This window comes from Salmo salar, chromosome ssa13 (assembly GCF_905237065.1).
Source record: "Salmo salar chromosome ssa13, Ssal_v3.1, whole genome shotgun sequence".
NCBI classification, from domain to species: domain Eukaryota; kingdom Metazoa; phylum Chordata; class Actinopteri; order Salmoniformes; family Salmonidae; genus Salmo; species Salmo salar.
In genome coordinates this window covers 35699826-35719067 of record NC_059454.1, presented here as the reverse complement: position 1 = coordinate 35719067, position 19242 = coordinate 35699826, and the positions used below count along the sequence as shown (strand labels likewise).

The window sequence follows — 19242 nt, the reverse complement described above, 5'->3', positions numbered from 1 at the left end:
TTGTTACTCTCCCAGTTTATTGTTACTCTCCCAGCTTATTGTTACTCTCCCAGTTTATTGTTACTCTACCAGCTTATTGTTACTCTCCCAGCTTATTGTTACTCTCCCAGCTTATTGTCACTCTCCCAGTTTATTGTTACTCTCCCAGCTTATTGTTACTCTCCCAGCTTATTGTTACTCTCCCAGTTTATTGTTACTCTCCCAGCTTCTTGTTACTCTCCCAGTTTATTGTTACTCTCCCAGTTTATTGTTACTCTCCCAGCTTATTGTTACTCTCCCAGTTTATTGTTACTCTCCCAGCTTATTGTTACTCTCCCAGCTTATTGTTACTCTCCCAGTTTATTGTTACTCTCCCAGTTTATTGTTACTCTCCCAGCTTATTGTTACTCTCCCAGTTTATTGTTACTCTCCCAGTTTATTGTTACTCTCCCAGTTTATTGTTACTCTCCCAGCTTATTGTTACCGACACTCTCTCAGTGTCTCTAGTCGCTTGGCTAACTCTTTTCCATAAATACCTCATAGTTATCCGCAATTTCATAGTTAAATGCAATTTCTTTCCCCCAAATATTTGAAACTCCACTCGCTTCCTCTAACCCATTTAGCTACTTCTGTCTGAGGGACCAGTTTAAAACTACTTTCCTGGTCAGGTATAATTAATCCAGGTGACCTGCTGGATCTTTCAGTGAGCGGCCTCTCTCCCTGGCCTCTGTACCACACGCAGCGGGGCCCCAATTTGAAATGACTTGGACTGTCACTGTGTGTCTGAGTGGGAGGCCTGCTGTTATCACTCTAATCTAACTCATCCAAGAGCTTTCCTATCTCTGCTCTCTCTCTCTCTCTCTCATCTCTGTCATCTCTCTCCTCTATCCTCTTCGTTCAGGCGTTTAGATTCTGCAGATGGAATTACTCAGATTTTTTGGTAGAGGAGAATTTAGATTCTAGACTGACTTCAAAAAGCTTACGGATTTTATGTGCACTTGTACTGTATTACGGAGAGTGGTTGAACTTTTTTATAGAAGACTGCAGAAGACCAGTACAGTGTGGCAGAATGCAGTGTTGGGTTATATAATCCGTTAGTGTTGGAGTTTTCAGATATAATCCTCCCTCTCTCTCTCTCTTTTTCTTTTTCTTTCTCACTCCCTATTTATATATCCCTCATTCTTTCTATCTCTCTCTCCTTTTCTCTCCGTCCATCCACCCTCTCTCTCTCTTTCTCTCTCTGTCTCTCTCTCGCTGTCTCCTCTCTTTATCACACACTCTGTCTATTATCAGGCCTATTTACTGTACATGCCTGTATTTTTCTTCTCTAACTCATGTCCTCTGTCCAGGTTTTTCTGGAGTTGGATGCCATCCTTGACCTTTTTCCAGACAGTCAATAGACGATGATGATAAGAGGTCAGGGTGGTTGGCTGACTGGATGACTGAGGAACACCATTGTTTGCAGAAGCTCTGTACCTTTGTTGTCCCTCACTCCTGAGTTTGTTAGTCACTTCAGTAGGACAGTCATGTACATTGCAATTCATGATACATTTTTTTATTTTAATCTCTCTTATATGTCTTTCTTCTGTTTACTACCATTGCTGCTTCACTCAATGACAATGTTCTTGTGTGTTGCTTCAATTCAATTGTCTCTCTCTTTCTTCATTTTTGCTCCGTCTCTCTGTCTCCGTCTCTTTTCCTCTCTCTCTGTACATCTGTCTTTCTTTCTTGGTCTTTCTTAAGTGTCAGGCAGTCACCATCTTACTCAAGCTATCCAATCTCTGCTCCCACAAGCCCTACTGCAGCCAGCCCCTATGCCACCCTCCTCCCTACCAGTCTGACTGTTAACAGCTTCTTCAGCCTCCATCAGTACTGCTGCCCCTCGTCTGCCAAGCACTCGCAGCAGGCAAGGTAAGGGCCACCTAAGGGCCTTCAAAAGAACCCCAAGAACCCTTTAATACCTCACAACAATCCTTACCTCCTGCAAGACCCTTAGAACCCTAAACAGATCCTCAGTCCTCCCCTGGTCACCAACCCTTACTTCAAAGCTTGCCCTCCCTTTCCTCTTCCTACAAAACCCCTTCACTCCCCTGGTTAACCCCCTGGTTACCCGTCACCCTAAGACCCTTACCCTTTACCCAGCCCCTGACCTGTGCAAGAACCCTCCATTGCTATGTCACCTCATCGTTGTTTCACCCTTTTTCACCACCTGCTTTGCCTTTCATCACCTGGTCTCCCATACACCGGTGGGAATGTGTCACCAGTTCACTCCTGACCCTGGCCTATGCCATACTGTCATGCTGCCTCCTCATCTTTCTTGACTATCAGAGAGTCCTCACTGTTGTCTCCATCTTAACCGCTGTGTCTGAGAGGGGAGTAGAGGGGATGGCCATCTTTAAAGGGTGAATCAGCAGTTGCTACATACATTTTTGGACTTAAAAATGGATGATATGTACCCATTGATTCTTGAAGAACATAACTTAATGCCTCATGAGCTTAATTCACTGTCGGACCCCATCAGAACCAATAATATAAGCTTATTTTACTTCAATATTTGTAAACAAAAGTAAATGTAAACAAACACTCTATAGCCTCAAAACATGGTTAAAACTATAATGTTGACATCATGGATGGTCAGTCCTTTCATCCATAGCTCTGTCTATGAATTTGAGAGTGGTTCCATTTCTCCAGCTCCATCCAACACCTTTTACCGAAAAGGGTCAGGGGGAGAATGCTTTGTTGTTGTTTCCACTGATGATTGCTACTTTAACAGCTTAACACAGAGAGACAGGGAACTCACTTAAAAGGGCCATTTTACAAAGAGAGAGAGAGAGAGAGATGTCCCCACTTAGAGAAGAGAAAAAGCAATCTTCTTGAGTGGAGGGTCTGAAGGTAGTCTGAGTCACCACTAAACCCACTGAATCTTCACCTTCTCTCTCTCTCTCAACATGACCCTGCGATATACTGGAGCAGACACCAGCTTCAGTGCATCATGGTTCAGGACTGCCATCTAGTGGGATATACAGGCCTAGTGTGCAGTCAGTGAGCGCTAGTTAGCATTGTTGCCTGGACAGAATACTATTGAAATATGACCTAGAATACAGCAGCTGATAGCTAAGAAACACAAATTATTATTATTTATTATTTTTTTTACACAGGATATGACATGAACATTTAAGACAGCATCCTGCTCCTCTCTTCTCTCAGTATCATTTCCACTACTGTATTGCGTTGATCAGCTTTTTCTCACGTATTTATGTCTCATGCCTTTTCTCTTTTTCTTGATGTTTTTCTCTGTTTCTCTGTGTATTCGTCTGTCTGTCTGTCTGCCTCTGTGCATGTCTCCCTGCCTACTTCTCTGTCTGTCTCCCTGCCTGTCTGCCTGTCTGTCTGTCTGCCTGTCTGTCTGTCTGTCTGTCTGTCTGTCTGTCTGTCTGTCTGTCTGTCTGTCTGTCTGTCTGTCTGTCTGTCTGTCTGTCTGTCTGTCTGTCTGTCTGTCTGTCTGTCTTCTTCTCTCTGTCTCCTTCCCTTCCTATTTATCTGTCTATCAACCTGTCTCTTTTCCTCTCTGTCTGTCTATTTGCCCATTCCCGTTGGTTCCTCAGAGAGGAGTGCAAGGATGTGCCCTCCCATCAGTTCTGTTGTCCCTCCTCAGGGTGCAGTAGCCCCTCCTCTCGGTAACCCTGGGCTTTGATTGGTCTCTTGGCATCAGTCTGGACAACTGATTGGTCTCTTTGTGCCTAACTGGACAGCTTACCCAATCCACCTGAGTCGGACCCTCTGGGGGACTCTTGTTATTTACTGAGAGAAAACTGGAAGCCTCCGCAATACAGTTTAACATATGAATGACTCTGGAGGGAGCCTCATCTGGCTGGATTTAATCTGATCATCTTCAGAGTTGCATGCAAATTCTAGTATTATGATAGTTAGTGATAGTGATTTACCAGATACAGTGCCTTCGGAAAGTATTCAGACCCCTTCAGTTCAGCCCTTCAGCCTTATTCTAAAATGGATTAAATAAATAAAAATCCTCAGCAATCTACATACCCCATAATGACATCACAATACCCCATAATGACATCACAATACCCATAATGACATCACAATACCCCATAACGACAAAGCGAAAACAGGTTTTTAGACACTTATGCAGATTTATTGAAAATAAAAACAGAAATACCTTATTTACATAAGTATTCAGACCCTTTGCTATGAGACTCAAAATTGAGCTCAGGTGACTCCTTTTTCCATTGATCATCCTTGAGATGTTTCTACAACTTGATTTGAGTCCACCTGTGGTAAATTCAATTCATTGTACATGATTTGGAAAGGCACACACCTGTCTAAATAAGGTCCCACAGTTGACAGTGCATGTCAGAGCAAAAAACCAAGCCGTGAGGTCGAAGGAATTCTCCATAGAGCTCCTAGACAGGATTGTGTCGAGGCACAGATCTGGAGAAGGGTACCAAAACATTTATGCAGCATTGAAGGTCCCCAAGAACACAGTGGCCTCCATCATTCTTAAAAGGAAAAAGTTTGGAGCCACCAAGACTCTTCCTAGAACTGAGACATCAGGGTAAAAGGGTCTTGGTCAGGGAGGTGACCAATAACCTGATGATCACTTTGACAGAGCTCTAGTGTTCCTTAGTGGAGATGGGAGAACCTTCCAGAAGGACAACCATCTCTGCAGCACTCCACCAATCAGGCCTTTATGGTAGAGTGACCAGACGGAAGCCACTCCTCAGTAAAAGGCACATGACAGCCCGCTTGGAGTTTGCCAAGAGGCACCTAAAGACTCTCCGACCATGATAAAGAAGATTCTCTGGTCTGATGAAACCAAGATTGAACTCTTTGGCCTGAATGCCAAGCATCACATCTGGAGGAAACCTGGCACCGTCCCTACAGTGAAGCATTGGGGTGGCAGCATCATGCTGTGGGGATGTTTTTCAGCGGCAGGGACTGGGAGACTAGTGAGGATCGAGGCAAAGATAAACAGAGCAAAGTACAGAGAGATCCTTGATGAAAACCTGCTCCAGACTCCTCAGGACCTCAGACTGGGGCAAAGGTTCACCTTCCAACAGGACAACGACCCTAAGCACACAGCCAAGACAACGCAGGAGTGAGTCCATGAGCGGCCCAGCCAGAGCCCGGACTTGAACCCGATCGAACATCTCTGGAGAGAACTGAAAATAGCTTTGCAGCAATGCTCCCCATCCAACCTGACAGAGCTTGAGAGGATCTGCAGAGAAAAATGGGAGAAACTCCCAAATTCAGGTGTGCCAAGCTTGTAGCGTCATAACCAGGAAGACTTAAGGCTGTAATCACTGCCAAAGGTGCTTCAAGAAAGTACTGAGTAAAGGGTCTGAATACTTTTGTAAATATGATATTTTCATATATTTTTTTAATTAGCAAACATTTCTAAAAACCAGTTTTTGGTTTGTCATTATGGGTATTGTGTGTAGATTTATGAGGAAACAAACAATTTAATACATTTTAGAATGAGGCTATAATCTGACAAAATGTGGAAAAAGTCAAGGGGTCTGAATACTTTCCGAAGGCACTGTATTATGACTCCACAGTAGACTCATGAACCATGATGATCTCCTCACTTTGTATATCCATCCTCTGTCTCACTGCCTAACATTATTAGCTTTTCTTTGCTCGTCTTGACACCTGTCACCTCTGTTTTAAGTAGTCGTTCTCTATGTTCAGTAGCTGCTACACTGCCACCCAAGTCTGTGAGAAGCTAGGCTTATCATAACTCAATGAAATCTAAGAGAAAAAAAAGCAATTTCAATGTCATGTCTTGGTATTTGTTTGTGTTTGTTTAGAAATGTTAGATGATGTTGCTCCATATCTGAAATAAACATATCATGTTTGGTGCATAGAATAATATATCTTTTTTCTGATGTACTGTAGACCTCTGGACAGCAGGGGGCATAGTTATTATATTCTCAACGGTAGAGTTGTCCTACTTCTCAACTTTGTCTCTGAGACACATACAGTAGTTGACCAGTAACTGTGGGCACAGGCATCCTCAATAAATGTTGGTGGCCAATAGAACATTATATCTGTGTGAATTTATGATCTATGTGTGTTTTCTTTACTCTAATCATACACTAGGTGCTATCTAGAACCTAAAAGGGTTCTTCAGCTGTCCACGTAGGAGAACCTGTTAAAGAACCCTTGTTGGTTCCAGGTAGAACCCTTTTGGTTCCAAGTAGAACCGTTTTGGGTTCCATGTAGAACCCTTTCTACAGAGGGTTCTACATGGAACCCAAAATGGTTCTACCTGGAACCAAAGGGGGACTACCTGGACCCAGAAAGGGTTATCCTATGAGGACAGCCAAAGAACATGATCACACTCATCAAGGTAAACTACAGAGTAAAGCAGAAATGCAGTATGACATCATATACACCAGGTATGGAGATACATAGAGCTGTATATACACTACCGTTCAAAAGTTTGGGATCACTTAGAAATGTCCTTGTTTTTGAAAGAAAAGCAAATTTTTTTGTCCATTAAAATAACATCAAATCGATCAGAAATACAATGTAGACATTGTTAATGTTGCAAATGACTATTGTAGCTGGAAACGGCTGATTCTTTATGGAATATCTACATAGGCGTACAGAGGCCCATTATCAGCAACCATCACTCCTGTGTTCCAATGGCACGCTGTGATAGCTAACCCAAGTTTATCATTTTAAAAGGCTAATTGATCATTAGAAAACCCTTTTGCAGTTATGTTAGCACAGCTGAAAACTGTTGTGCTGATTAAAGAAGCAATAAAACTGGCCTTTAGACTAGTTGAGTATCTGGAGCATCAGCATTTGTGGGTTCAATTACAGACTCAAAATGGCCAGAAACAAAGACTTTCTTCTGAAACTCGTCAGTATATTATTGTTCTGAGAAATGAAGGCTATTCCATGCGAGAAATTGACAAGAAACTGAAGAGCTCGTACAACGCTGTGTAATACTCCCTTCACAGAACAGCGCAAACTGTCTCTAACCAGAATAGATAGAGTAGTGGGACACCCCGGTTTTATTGCTTCTTTAATCAGAACAACAGTTTTCAGCTGTGCTAACATAATTGCAAAAGGGTTTTCTAATGATCAATTAGACTTTTTAATTGATAAACTTGGATTAGCTAACACAACATGCCATTGGAACACAGGAGTGATGGTTGCTGATAATGGTCCTCTATACGCCTATGTAGATATTCCATAAAAAATCTGCCGTTTCCAGCTACAATAGTAATTTACTACATTAACAATGTCTACACTGTATTTCTGATCAATTTGATGTTATTTTAATGGACAAAAAATTTGCTTTTCTTTCAAAAACAAGGACATTTCTAAGTGACCCCAAACGCTTGAACGGTAGTGTAGGCCTGACTCCATCCCCTTATTGTTGGAATTTGAATGAGAAGTACATTACCACCCCCTCCTCTCTGTCCCTTTTCTCTCCCAGCTTTTCTGTTGTGACTGGTGTGTGTGTTTGTTCTATTTGTCGTTATGTAATAGTGTGCCTCCCTGTCAGTCAGCTGGGTAAAGTGAGATAGCAAGGTGCAGGAGGAGGGAGGTTGAGAGAGTTTGGGCAGGGTGAGTAAGTTCCGAGGTGTCAAAAGGCTGAAGAATGTAGCCTTGCAGCTCTGCAGGGTGAGCGAGAGAATGTGAGTGTGTGTGTGTGTGTTCGTGAAGTGTGTGTTTGTTAGGGTGTGTTTGTTATCACGCTCCACCAGTCCGTGTGGGACCTCTTTAACCGTAGGAGCACGGTAAGGACCTTTGAATTCACTCCTAAACTTTCTGTACAGAACAACGGAGATGACATGCTGTAACTAGTGGTAAGTCTTGAGTGATTGTCAGTTGGAATGTATGCAATACTTGTGTATGCACGGTTTGTGCTTATTATAGAGCTGACTGAGTCAGTGTCTCAGTATGGTGAGCCTACTGTGCAGCGTACATGAGTGTTGCGAAGGCTGTTGAATTCAGCTTTATGAATTTATTTTTATTTAAATAGCTTTTATAGATACTATCAATGTGGATGTGCAGTTTATTGTAGACAATGGTGTTGAAAGTGTCTAGTGAGGATAGTCAGGGTTTTTGATAGCGTTCACTACAGTTCATTACAGTAAGTTCATGTTTATGACAGTGAGAGGTTACATTCAGTATCAAAAGCATGTAGGACCGAGGGAGGAAGTAGATTGAGTGAAATTCACGAGAAGATGTCTGAGTGTGATAATGAATGGGTGTGACCTGTGACAGAGTGTATGTCATTACACTGACAGAGAACAGAGCCGTTGGGTTATACTAGAGGCTGTCTCCCTGTTTCCATCGCAAACAAACTCTCACTCACTCACTCACTCACTCACTCACTCACTCACTCACTCACTCACTCACTCACTCAGTGAGCGTTACAGTAGTATGCGCATACAGCATGTACAGTGTCAGTGTGTGTGTGTAATGTCTGTGAGGAGAGAGAGTAAAAACAACATTTATGTTGGAGATTATAAGAGAGGCAGTTAGATGGTGGATTGGAATCAGTGGATAGAGTGTAGGAGGCAGAAGAATGCTTGGATGTGACAGATGAATGATTAGATTGTTCTCACAGTATTCACTTCTTCTGAGTTCTACAATAGAAGTTCTTCAACTCGTGGGTAAATGTGTTCTTCCTCTTTCACACATGTGAGAGCCATTATCGACATTTCCATCGTTCCAACACTAGAGTGGTTTGAAGATGTGACGTCGTCTAATAGCAGTGAGGGTTCAAAGCTGAGATAAACTAAAGTCTGTTGTTGTTCTCTCTGAATGGATGGATGGATGGATGGTCAGTGTTGTTTCCCTTTGATGGGTCTTGAAAAGGATTGTATTATTCTATCACTAAGCAGAAAGCTTGGGTTGCTCTCACCTCTGGTGTCTGTCTGTAAAGCAAATTAAATCAAATGTATTGGTCACATACACGTGTTATGGCAGATGTTATTGCGGGTGTAGTGAAATGCTTGTGCTGCTAGCTCCGACAGTGCAGTAATATCTAACAAGTAATATCAAACAGTTTCACAACATATACCCAAAATACACGTAAATCTAAGTAAGGAATGGATTAATACATATATGTCAGAGCGGCATTGGACTAAGATACCGTAGAATAGTATAGAGTACAGTTTATACATATGAGATGAGTAATGCACGATATGGGGACATTATTAAAGTGGTTAGTGATCCATTTCCTTAAAGTGGCCAGTGATTCCTAATCTATGTCTATAGGCAGCAGCCTCTGATGTGCTGGAGATGGCTGTTTAACAGTCAGTGGTGTAGTATAGAGTACAATACAGTATATACATATTTAATGAGTGATGCAATATGTAAACACAGTATAAAAGTGACCGTCTCTGATGTGCTAGTGATGGCTGTTTAGCAGTCTGTTGTGGAGACAGAACAAGAGAGAGGTGATGGGCAAGTGAGGGGTGAAGGACAGACAGAGACAGGGGAGATCAAGAGGACAGGACAAGGAGAATTGTGTGAGAGGAGCCTGTTAAAGTAAGTCTTTGGTCAGTCACAGTGCAGATCAATAGAGTATTATGACTTCTCATCAATGGCAGGGAGCACATGTGTTTTTAAAATCCTAGCCACTCTCACCTGTTGTGGACCCATGGAGACTCTGCCTCTTCAACACACGCTGACAGGCAGTCCATCAATAATGAATATGGAGGAACAGGAGGAACAGGAGGCAGAGGGCAGCTAGCGAGGAAGTGACACTGTTTCACACTGCAGATAATACATCTCTTCCCCACTCACTTCTCTCCTCTTCTGCTCTCTGCTTCTGCTTTCTTCTTCTCGTCACATATTGTCAAAAGTTCCCCATCGGTTTCTAATCTGAATTTCATCCGAGGTGAAGAGAGTTATGTTGGTGCCCTCTGAGTGTACCTGCAGCCCCACAGAGGGCCTCAGTCAGTAGCAGCACTGTGACAGGCCTACAGGAGGCTGATCCATAAAACATGAGGCTCTGATGTGATCTGTGATATGGCCACCCTCATGATTTATACAACAAACTTTTTACTCCAATATAAACTTTGTGTAAGCATATTATGTGAACACATGAACACAGTCACAAACGCAGGAAAAACATTAACATGTTTAATTCAGTCTAAAGAGTCAAAATATTACAGCGCCCAGTTGTTGGCGCAATAGAAGGTGGAGCATATTTGGGTCCTTTAACAAAAAATATATGTTTTATTGTCACGTACCAGTCAAACGTTTGAACACACCTACTCATTCAAGGGTTTTTCTTTATTTTGACTATTTTCTACATATACACATACATATACAGTGGGGCAAAAAAGTATTTAGTCAGCCACCAATTGTGCAAGTTCTCCCACTTAAAAAGATGAGAGAGGCCTGTAACTTTCATCATAGGTACACTTCAATTATGACAGACAAAATTAGAAAAAAAAATCCAGAAAATCACATTGTAGGATTTTTTATGAATTTATTTGCAAATTATGGTGGAAAATAAGTATTTGGTCAATAACAAAAGTTTATCTCAATACTTTGTTATATACCCTTTGTTGGCAATGACACAGGCCAAACGTTTTCTGTAAGTCTTCACAAGGTTTTCACACACTGTTGCTGGTATTTTGGCCCATTCCTCCATGCAGATCTCCTCTAGAGCAGTGATGTTTTGGGGCTGTCGCTGGGCAACACAGACTTTCAACTCCCTCCAAAGATTTTCTATGGGGTTGAGATCTGGAGACTGGCTAGGCCACTCCAGGACCTTGAAATGCTTCTTACGAAGCCACTCCTTTGTTGCCCGGGCGGTGTGTTTGGGATCATTGTCATGCTGAAAGACCCAGCCACGTTTCATCTTCAATGCCCTTGCTGATGGAAGGAGGTTTTCACTCAAAATCTCACGATAAATGGCCCCATTCATTCTTTCCTTTACACGGATCAGTCGTCCTGGTCCCTTTGCAGAAAAACAACCCCAAAGCATGATGTTTCCACCCCCATGCTTCACAGTAGGTATGGTGTTCTTTGGATGCAACTCAGCATTCTTTGTCCTCCAAACACGACGTGTTGAGTTTTTACCAAAAAGTTATATTTTGGTTTCATCTGACCAGATGACATTCTCCCAATCCTCTTCTGGATCATCCAAATGCTCTCTTGCAAACTTCAGACGGGCCTGGACATGTACTGGCTTAAGCAGGGGAACACATCTGGCACTGCAGGATTTGAGTCCCTGGCGGTGTAATGTGTTACTGATGGTAGGCTTTGTTACTTTGGTCCCAGCTCTCTGCAGGTCATTCACTAGGTCCCCCCGTGTGGTTCTGGGATTTTTGCTCACTGTTCTTGTGATCATTTTGACCCCACGGGGTGAGATCTTGCGTGGAGCCCCAGATCGAGGGAGATTATCAGTGGTCTTGTATGTCTTCCATTTCCTAATAATTGCTCCCACAGTTGATTTCTTCAAACCAAGCTGCTTACCTATTGCAGATTCAGTCTTCCCAGCCTGGTGCAGGTCGACCATTTTGTTTCTGGTGTCCTTTGACAGCTCTTTGGTCTTGGCCATAGTGGAGTTTGGAGTGTGACTGTTTGAGGTTGTGGACAGGTGTCTTTTATACTGATAACAAGTTCAAACAGGTGCCATTAATACAGGTAACGAGTGGAGGACAGAGGAGCCTCTTAAAGAAGAAGTTACAGGTCTGTGAGAGCCAGAAATCTTGCTTGTTTGTAGGTGACCAAATACTTATTTTCCACCATAATTTGCAAATAATTTCATAAAAAATCCTACAATGTGATTTTCTGGATTTTTTTCCTCATTTTGTCTGTCATAGTTGATGTGTACCTATGATGAAAATTACAGGCCTCTCTCATCTTTTTATGTGGGAGAACTTGCACAATTGGTGGCTGACTAAATACTTTTTTGCCTCACTGTATATATATACTGCTCAAAAAAATAAAGGGAACACTTAAACAACACATCCTAGATCTGAATGAAAGAAATAATCGTATTAAATACGTTTTTCTTTACATAGTTGAATGTGCTGACAACAAAATCACACAAAAATAATCAATGGAAATCCAATTTATCAACCCATGGAGGTCTGGATTTGGAGTCACACTCCAAATTAAAGTGGAAAACCACACTACAGGCTGATCCAACTTTGATGTAATGTCCTTAAAACAAGTCAAAATGAGGCTCAGTAGTGTGTGTGGCCTCCACGTGCCTGTATGACCTCCCTACAACGCCTGGGCATGCTCCTGATGAGGTGGCGGATGGTCTCCTGAGGGACCTCCTCCCAGACCTGGACTAAAGCATCCGCCAACTCCTGGACAGTCTGTGGTGCAACGTGGCATTGGTGGATGGAGCGAGACATGATGTCCCAGATGTGCTCAATTGGATTCAGGTCTGGGGAACGGGCGGGCCAGTCCATAGCATCAATGCCTTCCTCTTGCAGGAACTGCTGACACACTCCGGCCACATGAGGTCTAGCATTGTCTTGCATTAGGAGGAACCCAGGGCCAACCGCACCAGCATATGGTCTCACAAGGGGTCTGAGGATCTCATCTTGGTACCTAATGGCAGTCAGGCTACCTCTGGCGAGCACATGGAGGGCTGTGCGGCCCCCCAAAGAAATGTCACCCCACACCATGACTGACCCACCTCCAAACCGGTCATGCTGGAGGATGTTGCAGGCAGCAGAACGTTCTCCACGGCTTCTCCAGACTCTGTCACGTCTGTCACGTGCTCAGTGTGAACCGGCTTTCATCTGTGAAGAGCACAGGGCGCCAGTGGCGAATTTGCCAATCTTGGTGTTCTCTGGCAAATGCCAAATGTCCTGCACGGTGTTGGGCTGTAAGCACAAGCCCCACCTGTGGACGTCGGGCCCTCATACCACCCTCATGGAGTCTGTTTCTGACCGTTTGAGCAGACACATGCACATTTGTGGCCTGCTGGAGGTCATTTTACAGGGCTCTGGCAGTGCTCCTCCTGCTCCTCCTTGCACAAAAGCGGAGGTAGCGGTCCTGCTGCTGGGTTGTTGCCCTCCTATGGCCTCCTCCACGTCTCCTGATGTACTGGCCTGTCTCCTGGTAGCGCCTCCATGCTCTGGACACTACGCTGACAGACACAGCAAACCTTCTTGCCACAGCTCGCATTGATGTGCCATCCTGAATGAGCTGCACTGCCTGAGCCACTTGTGTGGGTTGTAGACTCCGTCTCATGCTACCACTAGAGTGAAAGCACCGCCAGCATTCAAAAGTGACCAAAACATCAGCCAGGAAGCATAGGAACTGAGAAGTGGTCTGTGGTTATCACCTGCAGAACCACTCCTCTATTGAGGGTGTCTTGCTAATTGCCTATAATTTCCACCTGTTGTCTATTCCATTTGCACAACAGCATGTGAAATTTATTGTCAATCAGTGTTGCTTCCTAAGTGGAGAGTTTGATTTCACAGAAGTGTGATTGACTTGGAGTTACATTGTGTTGTTTAAGTGTTCCCTTTATTTTTTTGAGCAGTGTATATTAGATACTTCAAAGTAGCAACCCTTTGCCTTGATGACAGCTTTGCACACTCTTGGCATTCTCTCAACCAGCTTCACCTGGAATGCTTTTCCAACAGTCTTGAAGGAGTTCCCACATATGCTGAGCACTTGTTGGCTGCTTTTCCTTCACTCTGCAGTCTAACTCATCCCAAACCATCTCAATTGGGTTGAGGTTGGGTGATTGTGGAGGCCAGGTCATCTGATGCAGCACTCTATTACTCTCCTTCTTGGTCAAATAGCCCTTACACAGCCTAGAGGTGTGTTGGATCATTGTCCTGTTGAAAAACAAATGATAGTCCCACTAAGTGCAAACCAGATGGGATGGCGTATCGCTGCAGAATGCTGTGGTTGTCACGTGTGCTCCCTCTCCGGCCTCTAGGTCACCAGGCTGCTCGTTATGGTGCACACCTGTTACCATCGTTACGCGCACCTGCACGTCATCAGACTCACCTGGACTCCATCACCTCCTTGATTACCTGCCCTATATATGTCACTCCCTTTGGTTCCTTTGTTTCCATTGTTTCTGTTTCCTGTCTGTGCGTTGTTCGTGTTTCCTGTTTTGTTCATTTGTTTATTAACTTCCCTGAACTTGCTTCCCGACTCCCAGCACACTCATTACAGTGGTAGCCATGCTGGTTAAGTGTGCCTTGAATTCTAAATAAATCACTGACAGTGTCACCAGCAAAGCACCCCCACACCATCACACCTCCTACTCCATGCTTCACGGTGGGTACCACACATGCCGAGATCATCTGTTCACCTACTCTGCATCTCACAAAGACACTGCAGTTGGAACCAAAAATCTCCAATTTGGAAATCATCAGACCAAAAGACAGATTTCCACCTGTCTAATGTCCATTGCTCATGTTTCTTGGCCCAAGAAAGTCTCTTCTTCTTTATGGTGTCCTTTAGTATTTTTTTTTGCAGCAGCAATTTGACCATGAAGGCCTGATTCAGTCTCCTCTGAACAGTTGATGTTACGTAGTCTCCTCTGAACAGTTGAAGTTGAGATGCGTCTGTTACTTGAACTCTGAAGCATTTATTTGGGCTGCAATTTCTGAGGCTGGTAACTATAATGAAGATATCCTCTGCAGCAGAGGTAACTCTGGGTCTTCCTTTCCTTTGGCGGTCTTCATGAGAGCCAGTTTCATCAGAGCACTTGATGGTTTTTGCGACTGCACTGAAGAGTTCTTGAAATTTTCCAGATTGACTAACTTTCATGTCTTAAATTAATGATGGACTGTCATTTCTCTTTGCTTATTTGAGCTGTTCCTGACATAATATGGACTTGGTCTTTTACCAAATAGGGCTGTCTTCTGTATACCACCCCTACCTTGTCACAACATAACTGACTGGCTGAAACGCATTAAGAAGGAAAGAAATTCCACAAATTCAACAAGGCATACCTGTTAATTGAAATGCATTCCAGGTGACTACCTCATGAAGCTGGTTGAGAGAATGTGAAGAGTGTGCAAAGCTGTCATCAAGGCAAAGGGTGGCTACTTTGAAGAATCTCAAATATAAAATATATTTTGATTTGTTTAACACTTTTTTGGTTACTACATGATTCCATATGTGTTATTTCATAGTTTTGATGTCTTCACTATTATTCTACAATGTAGAAAATAGTCAAATAAGAAAACCCCTTGAATGAGTACATTGGATAGGTGCAGTGAAATGTGTTGTTTTACAGTGTCAGCCATCGTAGTACGGCACCCCTGGAGCAAATTAGGGTAAAGTGCCTTGCTCAAGGGCACAGACAGATTTTTCACCTTGTCGGCTCAGGTATTAGAATCAGTGACCTTTCAGTTATTGGCCCAAAGCTCTAACTGCAAGGCTACCTGCCGCCCTAACACACTAACACTCACAGGAGGAGTGGCAACAGCAGGGGTATCAAATTGAGATGAGGAGAGCAGAGAAGGCCTTTGGGAAGGGAGGAGTTAAATGAGAGCAAGGATGTTCAGAGAGTTATCATCAGTAGCCTAGAAAGCATTGTTCAGTATGTTGTGTTTTCATGTGTGATATGATGCAACCTAGGTTTGGATATGGGGGGGAGCCAGACGTAAAAAGGCCATCTGAGTCCTTCTGTGTGATGTGGCAGCCAGCGTGGTGTCCCTATCTTTTGGTGTATAACTGTGTGGCTTTGTCAGCAACTGTCCATGTTTTCATTCCATAAAAGGAGCACTCTCGTGGTGCACAGTGGTAAATTGTATACTATTTATACGTCAAATGGAAGACAGACCTGCAATAGAGACTGGGTCTGTGAGTTTACTATCTGTTTGTGTGACTAACTACAGTAGCCTGCTCAGTGCTATATATTTATGTGCTGTGTGTATACACACTGAGTAGATTTGTTGTAACACACACTTGTAGCATTATGCTCATGATGACTGTCCGTCACTCGCGGCCCACAATGCATCTACACCGACCTAAACGGTGTTAATAATCCATCGTCATGGCAACAGTGCTTCTCATCCCTCAACTGCCTCTCCGCCCACATAGGTCTCACAGCAACCGTCACTAAGCAACCCCCTCTTCCTTCTTAGTTTCTGCATTTGTGAGGCTGCGGGGGCAGAGAAAGAAATGGAGTAAGAGATGATGTTACATCAAGAAAATATATCATATATGATGTGACAAAAATATGATATTATATATGATGTGACAAAAATATGATATCATATATGATGTGACAAAAATATGATATTATATATGATGTGAGCCAAGAAAATCCCTGCCATGGACTGGCGCAAGAGGAATGAACTCTTCAGTAACCTATAAACTACATATTTCCTTCCTCCTTTTTGTCTCCCTTTTGCTCTCTCCAAAAGTGCGCATACACACATACACACACACACACACACACACACACACACACACACACACACACACACACACACACACGTGAAAGTGTTATTGGTTGTGATTTTATGATTTTCATCATGTGATAATTTAGGGGTTTTCCACTTTTTTTTAAACGCCACTCCTGAATAAGAAACAATGTACAAATTAATTAACAAAAATGACAAAAATATGATATCATATATGATGTGACAAAAATATGATATCATATATGATGTGACAAAAATATGATATTATATATGATATGACCAATGACCCAACACACCTCCAGGCTGTGTAAGGGCCATTTTACCAAGAAGGAGAGTGAAGGAGTGCTGCATCAGATGACCTGTCCTCCACAATCCCCCGACCTCAATCAAATTGAGATGGTTTGGGATGAGTTGGACCGCAGAGTGAAGGAAAAGCAGCCAACAAGTGTGGGAACTCCTTCAAGACTGTTGGAAAAGCATTCCAGGTGAAGCTGGTTGAGAGAATGCCAAGAGTGTGCAATGCTGTCATTGAGGCAAGGGGTGGCTATTTGAAGAATCTAAAATGTAAAATATATTTTGATTTGTTTAACACTTTTTTGGTTACTACATGATTCCATATGTGCTATTTCATAGTTTTGATATCTTCACTTGATGTCTTCACTATTATTCTAAAATAGTAAAAATAAAGAAAAACCCTTGAATGAGTAGATGTTCTAAAACTTTTGACCGGTTAAATATGATTAGAAAGAGGGGAAATATTGAAAGTGGTTTTCACTGAAGCTAGAGATCTACAGAGCTTATCAAGAAGATATTGCGATACATTTTTAAAGTCTGATTAAACATAAATAGAGTAGGAGGAAGTTATCTTTATATTACTTGGCCATATGCAACGTGAAGTATAGTACAAATCACAGAAGGTTTGGTGCACCTTAATTGGGGAAGATGGCTCGTGGTAATGGCTATAATTAGTGGAATGGTATCAAATACATCAAACACATGGTTTCCATGTGTTTGATGCCATTCCATTTACTCCATTCCAGCCATTATTATGAGCCGCCCTCCCCTCAGCAGCCTCCACTGATACAAATGTAACAGATATATTGGCCACTAACATTTTTAGAGGTGGTGGAGTGGTCAGAGTTGTGTCTCTGTACAGCTGGCTCCAGTCATTGTGACTACTGTTGTTATTACATGACATGCTATGGTTCCCTGTGTTCAAACAGCCTTTCACAGTATTGTGGCCTTGTTTCACCCTTTTTTATCAGAGAAAACAGTGTATTTCTCGGTACAGGAAATGCTGTTGAAAACCACTATGACATGTGTGCACATGATGGTTGATGGTTGTAACATCAACACTCTATTACACAAATAACACAGTATTCTCAACCTTAACTAATGTGTCTACTGTGGCTGTGTAATTCTATAGTCCTCCAGTGTTCCTTCCTCCCCGTCATATATTTTCTGTCAGCTTCACACCGACCACAGGAAACCACTGCTTCTCAGGGGAAGAGAAGGAAACAGGAAGAAGGGAGGACCAAATTGAGAGAGAAAGAACATAACTTTCCAAATTGTTGTACCCTATTCCTACAGAGCATGTTGTAAACATGTGGGCATTTTACAATGATGTTGGCCTGCTTTATAGTCTGAATAAAGCTTTGCCCACATAAATGTGCATGCTGCCCCAGTTTCTGTTTCCTTGGGCCTCGGCTCTGTCATTACGTTTCCTTCAGGAAGTGAGAAAGAACCAGAGGGCAGCGCCTGGGCAGAGTGGGTGTGGCAAGGGAAGGGAGGGAGGGAGGAAGTCAAGGCAGGGGCATGTGACTTGTGACTGTGGTGAGGTGAGGTGGTTACTCACTGACGGACTGGCCGACTGGTTCTCTGGGTGACTGTTGCTACATGGGATAGAGAGCAGGACAGTGGAGTAGCTGTTGGATTACCTGGAAGATCAGGGCCTGAGGGGACTGTTGGGCTGGATAGGAGGCTGCCTGCTTACCCTGTCTGTACATGTCTGTTTGGAGAGATGCAGCTCTGTAGGCTACATACAGTAGGTCAGACAAGTGTGTGTTGCAGTACTGTACAGGCCTAGTGGGAAAAGTTAGCGTTCGTGTGTATGTGTCTGTTTCATAATCTATTTGTCAAAAGTGCAGTCCTGTGCGTGCATGCGATTGGCTGTTATTGTAAACACCTGGTCTTTCCCGACAGGTGTGGAATGAGTGGTATGTGGCACTGGCAGTGAAATGTGTTTGTGGCTAATGACTGCCCTAATGTTCAAAAAAACTGTTATTTTAATGTATGACAGAGAGAGTGTGAGACAGAGAGGGAGAGAGATACTTGGTACAAGACAGAGAGAGAGAGAAGTCTGAACAACGGTACTAAACTCAGTAGTACATTAACTACACAGGGAGTTTTCCGGCCTGGACAAACAAAGAGGGATAGAAAGGGTACAGAAAGAGAGAGAAGGGTCAGAGAGGGAGTGAGAGGGCAGAGACTTTGTTTCACAAGGCAGGAAACGACACGTGATTCTGTCAGCTCCAGTGCAAGGAACATTTTGGAGGAATGAGAAATTCTGCTCCGATCACGTTCTATTACCATTTGTGTGACTGGAAGGGTTGCTGCACATGATAAAAAACATATATACAGTGGCTGAGTAAATTCTGATCTTTGTTGTGGTGAGAAGCTAAGTACAAAGTGCCAGCGTGAATGTGAGTAAGTCTGGTCCTCCTCCCTCATGAGATCCAGCAGGAGAAGTTTCCTGCCACGCCGGTCTAATTTCTACATGTGAGTGACTTACCTATGAGTGACAATACATCTGTATTTGGGGCTGGAGATTACTAAGTTAAGTATGTCCCCTTTTCATCAAGCCCTTTCCCCTCTCATTCATCCTTCTGTCCCC

At 43.1% G+C, this 19242-nt stretch overlaps 1 protein-coding gene across 10 annotated transcripts in view; it reads left to right on the top strand.

Annotated features, from left to right (window-relative positions):
• The window catches only part of LOC106567312 (IQ motif and SEC7 domain-containing protein 2), a 54145-nt gene that overhangs the window by 21950 nt on the left and 12953 nt on the right, over positions 1–19242 (top strand). For 4 of the 10 annotated variants that reach the window (XM_045693204.1, XM_045693203.1, XM_014136448.2 and 1 more), the window contains one exon: positions 1723–1890. The exons of 1 other annotated variant lie outside the window; for it this stretch is intronic. In XM_045693204.1, the coding sequence (XP_045549160.1) occupies positions 1723–1890 (168 nt within the window). Of the gene's footprint in view, positions 1–1722; positions 1891–7488; positions 7827–18175; positions 19128–19242 lie in introns of those variants that run through there. 5 more of the 10 variants (XM_045693211.1, XM_045693210.1, XM_045693209.1 and 2 more) reach the window with 5 other exon arrangements.